Below are 5460 nucleotides of genomic sequence, written 5' to 3'. Positions count from 1 at the left end.
AGAAAATGACACACAGATTACGCTTATACCCTTTATTCACGTGTAAAGATTTTTGCCACGTGTAATATGTGACACGTGTAAATTTCTGCCCACCTGTAAATGTTACCACATGTATTCTTTATGTCCACATAGCTTATTAGAGCAGATTTCTATGACATCCAATGGACGGAATATCAGACTTAGTAATTAACGACAGATAAATGAGATTTGATTCGTTCATCGTGACATCATTCGATCTCGATGAATCTTAACGGTTGAGGAAAAAGTACCTCGTTATCATCGAGGACACGTGGTTGTCATCTGATTATTGACGGCCTAGATTGTTTTAACACTTCGTAGTTATCGATACCTTTTCAGAACCAGCGGGAAGAAGAGACATAAAACATCTCAGTCTCACCCATTTCCATTTTTTTCCTTATTCTCTCCATATTTCTTCTTCTAGGGTTTATGGTAGAAAAGAAGATGGGTATACCAAATAGGTCGAAGAAACTACGAAATATGCTAGATTCAGAGGCTAAAGTGAAGACGAAGAAACGACGAAGTAAACCAAGAACAGAGAGGTAACTGATAAACCCTATTCATGATTTGTTTCATTAGCTGTTTATTTGATTGTTTGATTTCAATTTGTAGGGTTTATTTTGGTTTTCAGATTTATTTGATTGATTTTAGTTTATCTGTGAATATATTTTTGTAGGGTTTGTGTTAGATTTCTAGGGTTTCGTTTGTTTCATTAGAAGATTACTCTTTATGGTGTCAATAGATTTCAATTTCTAGGGTTTATAATTTTCGATATTATTGTTTGATTTTTCCATTTTTGTGCTTGATTTTCGTTTATGTGTGAATAGATTTTTCTAGGGTTTTTGTTAGATTTCTAGGGTTTATGTTTTACCCTATTATGATTTCATTAGGATGCCTTGTATTTGTATTTATGGGGTTTCTGTTTTACCCTGATATGATTTCATTTCTAGGGTTTGTATTTTGGATTGTATTATTTCCTACCTTTTCTCATATGATTTATTTGATTCTTGTAGAAATGTTGTTGAAGATGACAGGATTCCTTACAGAAACTTTAAGGTAAAGGTGTTGGGAACATAACAGATTTTTGAGTTCAGAGATTGTGCTAGACAGGAGATGGGTCTTGATAGGTTCAAGGACATGATCAGGCCCAATTTGAGATTGAAGGGTAGTGAGATGATAGACATATGGTGGTCAGAGGATCCATTAATCCCAATGCCTTTGTTAGGGGAAGAAGATTTCTTGTCTTTATGGCATAATGCAGAAGTTAATGAGAATGGTTGGAGTGAAGCATACATGCAAGTGCTGGAGAGAACTAACTCTGGTGAGGACCCTTATGATATAGTAGTTCCACACAAGTACTTGACTCCAGTTAAGAGTAGGACACCAAAGAAATCAGTATCCAAGCGAAGTACACCTTTTACTTCAACTCCAAAGAAAGCAGTTTACAAAGAAAATACACCTATTAGTACAAGAAGAAGTCCTAGGATAGCATAAATCTTAAAGAAACAAATTGCAGGAAAAAAGAACCTCAGGAAGTTATTTGTTGATATATCAGATGATGAAGAAGTATGTGAAAAAACTCAAGCAACCCAAGCAAGTGTGGCTGAAAACATACCTCAAGTCTATGAAAATGTATATGTTCCACAAATGTCAGAACAAGCAACTGTTGTTGAAGAAGAAGGTGTAACTGTTGTTGGAGAAGAAGAAGTAACTGTTGTTGAAGAAGAAGTACAAGCAAGTGTGGATGATGTATATGTTCCTCAGTTCTATGAAGAAGCTCAACCAACTCAGGATGGTGTGGCTGAAAACATGCCTGAACAACCAACTCAAGCAAATGTGGATGAAGAAGAGTTTAATCATGATTTCTGGGTTGAAGCTACAACCCAAGCAAGTGTTGCTGAAGATATTTACAGGCTGAGTCTAGAATATAAGAAGAGTGATGAGTTTGTAGTTCAACTTCCAAATACTGAAGAAGATGAGTGTCATCCTGATGAAGATATCAACAATGTACCTGGATATGAACATGAGTTTAAAGATGATATGGAGTACAAGAAGTTTTTGAAGAAGGTTGAGAATGGGTATTTATCTGACAAGGGAAGTGGCAGTGAGAGTGAAGGTAAAGGTGATAATGATGGTGACAGTGTTGATGGGGATCCAGAATTTGGTGAAGTTGAGGTGGAGAATGACAAAGAAGGTAATGTTTTGTGTTTACATTTGTTGTTTGTTATGTTTGTTGTTTATTTAATATTGGATTTGATGCTTAGTGCTTACAAAGCATGTAATTACATTTGTTGTTTGTTACTAACTTTGTCTTTATGTTTTTGTTTTCTTTGTTTAATTGCAGTGGACCATTATGGGGACTTACTGGATTCTGAATCTGAAAAGGAACCTACTGGTAATGTTTTTTGTTTACATATGTAGTGTATGTTTATACAATCTTCATTGTTTACATTTGTTGCGTATTTATTTGTTTTGTTTTCCTTGATCAGATGAAGATGAACATGTTGGGGTGGAGCAGACTTCAGCTGAGCCTGACTGCAGTGGGGTTACTCATGATAATTCAGAGTTTGAGAAGGAATATACAGATCAGCGACGGAGCCAGGAACTAGTGTTTGGTAGGGTTAAATCTGCAAAAGAAAAAAAAAATTGTTCAACAATATACTGAAAGTTCTACAAAAGAAATTACTAAGCAGTACCTCTTTCGTGATGCAAATATACCATATGTCGCTTGTCGAATAACCAAATCCAAATCATTTCCTAAGCTTTATAGCAATCATTGGACTACATATCATCTCACTTGCAAGGCTGCAACATATATCGCCAAAAACCTTAAAATATTCCAAGTGGTTAGCTCCATAAAATTAACAAAAACCTTTCACAACCAAGAACCCGTTCACTTTGTATCAAAAAGTTATATTCCATTAAGATTGCATAAGTAGTTAAGTACAAAAGATTTATAAGTGGGTAACTATAGGTATAACATTTGAACCATACACAAGAAGATTTTCTGTCCAAAGACCTATATATACTAACTGAATTGGACCTTTTGTGGTCCCAGTAAAACAAAGTCATTTATGATAGAGTCACATGAGATTTTTGTTAGAAAATGATTAATAAAAAATAATTTTTTAAAGTTTTAATAAAAATTATAATTTATTGTTCTTCTTGTGAATGAAACTTATTAGTCCCACATTGTGGAGTTTTCAATTTTTACTAGTTTTAAGAAACTATATAAACCTTTTAGTCCCACATCGGGGAGTTTTTCTTCTTAAGTTGTATTTGTCAATTATATAAACAAATTCACTACTTTTGTAAAATATATGGGAAAGTGGTTGCTCTATATTTAGAGGGACCCCTAAGGGAAAAAACATTTTATATTGTTTTCTCAAAAGTGTTCGAGATTTTCCTTTATGGTTTTTTCGGAGTTGCCAAGCTCAAGTTGAGCATCTACTAAATATGCTTGTAGTAGGTGTAGTAGGGTGTTTTATCCTGGAGATATCCGTCCTGTGAGCGCTATAGCATCACTCTTGAGTGTATCCGGGCGCTAATGTCTTAAGGGAAACGTGTTGAACACGTGACTCACTCTGTTTTTCCAAAGTTTTTCCTTGTTGTTGTTGTTGCGGAGATATGAGGAGCTCGTCCGTTTCATCAAATCGATCACTTCCATTATAAAGGAGCTAAGTATCAATAACTTTTGCTTATTTGATTTTTCCTTGTTTTTGATTATTGCACCCAACAATCTTAAGACATTATTTTTTGTAATAATCGAAAATGGTTGGTTGGTTTGTGAATCATGGATGTTAATTGTGGAGTGAAAAACAAAAACGAATTTTTGGTCAGCTGTAGAGTTTCAAGTTTATCTCTTAACCTAGAAGGAATTTCGATGACCCCTTTTGACACAACGTATTAGACATGCTGGTAGTTACCCACGTAAAATTTCAGAATTTTTGGAGTTGAAAAAGTATTTTTTTGATATTTTGAAAAACAGAGAAACGTTCCTGAAAAATTCTGACGGGCAGAATTTTGTTGTTAACTAAAGCAGTTTTTATGGGGTAACCATGAGTTTTTTGATATGATGGTTCAAACGAAGTTTATAAATCTAGATATTATTTTCAAAACTCATATTTTATATGAACTAAGGTTTGTGAGATGTGGTGTATTAGGTGATTGGGAAATTACCGTGTCCGTGGTCAGAGTATAAACGAAGTTTGTGACATGAAATTGAAAAGGAACATGGCTACCAGGCGCATGTGGATGAACACAACTCTTCCAAAGCTGACAAAGGAGAGAACATCAAACACAACTCTAAGCGTAGTCTTCATAAGAAAGGTATGTTTCGTAAAACTGAATCCGGCATTACTTTAATTAAGGGTGATTGTTATGTTTGTAAAATTCCTGGCCATACGGAAGTAAAGTGTGGACAACATAAAACCTTAATAAGTAGAAAGTTAATGTTAATTTAGTTGAAATAAATTAGAACGAGTTCATTGACATGATGTCGGAAGTTATTTTAATAACCAATGTGAGAGCCTGGTGGGTGGACTCTGGAGCCACTAAGTATGTTTGTTGAAACAGAGACCCGTTCACCTCTTATCAGGGGATAAGGGATGTTGAGAAATTCTATATGAGTAACTCATCTGCGACAGAGGTTGCATAAAAGGGAAAGGTCGAGCATAAGCTTATATCTGTAATATTCTCACACTGAATGAAGTTTTCATGTTCCGAGCATATGAAAGAATCTTGTATATTGTTCTCTTGAAGATGGTAAAAGATTGAAGATCTTAATTAAATGTGGAAAACTTGTTATAACTAAGGGCATTGATTTTTTAGGCAACAGTTATAGGACTTGGGATCTATATAAGTTTAAAGGAAAATCTGATGAAGTGAACGTAGTTAATTTTTGTGCTTTCTTTTGTGTGTCTTTGAATGTTTTGCATGGTAGACTTGGAACCATAAAATTATAAGTCAATACATAAACTGCCTAGCATAGGCTACGTACCCAAATGTAGTTTGGATCTTGAACACAAAAGTGAAATGAATATGCTATAAAATTTGTTAGCAAAAATGTTCAGAGTAATTCTAAGCCCTTAGAATTAATTCAGTTAGGACAAGTTGACATGAGTTCAACCCAAAACCACTATGGTAAAATATGGTTTATAACTTTCGTGGATGATTGTACGAGGTACTATCTTGAATACTTTCTTAGGGATAAGGTTGATGTCTTAGAAGCCTTAAGATGTATAAACTTGAAGTTCAAAACCAATTAGAATCCTTGAACATAACAATTATATCCTTAAGAAGATGATAATTTCCATGTTGATTAGTTCATGATTACCTGCGGCCTTGTGGGGGGAGGCAGTCCTCTTAACTAGTATATCCTGAATATAGTACCCTTAAGGATAAGATGAAACTCCATATGATTTATGGATAGGTAGATGACCT

General features: G+C 34.5%; 1 protein-coding gene across 1 annotated transcript; it reads left to right on the top strand.

The window, feature by feature from the left end:
* The first annotated feature begins 432 nt into the window (after positions 1-432).
* LOC113301854 lies at positions 433-2703 on the top strand. The gene is made up of 4 exons (XM_026550694.1): positions 433-560; positions 1032-2212; positions 2363-2413; positions 2508-2703. Exons 2-4 carry the CDS (start codon positions 1666-1668, stop codon positions 2681-2683), a joined length of 774 nt encoding a protein of 257 aa, XP_026406479.1. The 5' UTR covers positions 433-560; positions 1032-1665; the 3' UTR covers positions 2684-2703.
* The last annotated feature ends 2757 nt before the right edge of the window (positions 2704-5460 follow it).

This window comes from Papaver somniferum, chromosome 8 (assembly GCF_003573695.1).
Source record: "Papaver somniferum cultivar HN1 chromosome 8, ASM357369v1, whole genome shotgun sequence".
NCBI classification, from domain to species: domain Eukaryota; kingdom Viridiplantae; phylum Streptophyta; class Magnoliopsida; order Ranunculales; family Papaveraceae; genus Papaver; species Papaver somniferum.
Note: the sequence above shows the minus strand (reverse complement) of the source record. Positions and strands in the feature narration are given on the sequence as shown.

Bases quoted from the DNA above. Each gene is read 5' to 3' on its own strand.
- LOC113301854 (XM_026550694.1), top strand. From the start codon at position 1,666: ATGTCAGAACAAGCAACTGTTGTTGAAGAAGAAGGTGTAACTGTTGTT. The intron at 2,213-2,362 runs GTAATGTTTTGT...GTTTAATTGCAG, and splicing joins GGTGGAGAATGACAAAGAAG to TGGACCATTATGGGGACTTA. The intron at 2,414-2,507 runs GTAATGTTTTTT...TTCCTTGATCAG, and splicing joins ATCTGAAAAGGAACCTACTG to ATGAAGATGAACATGTTGGG.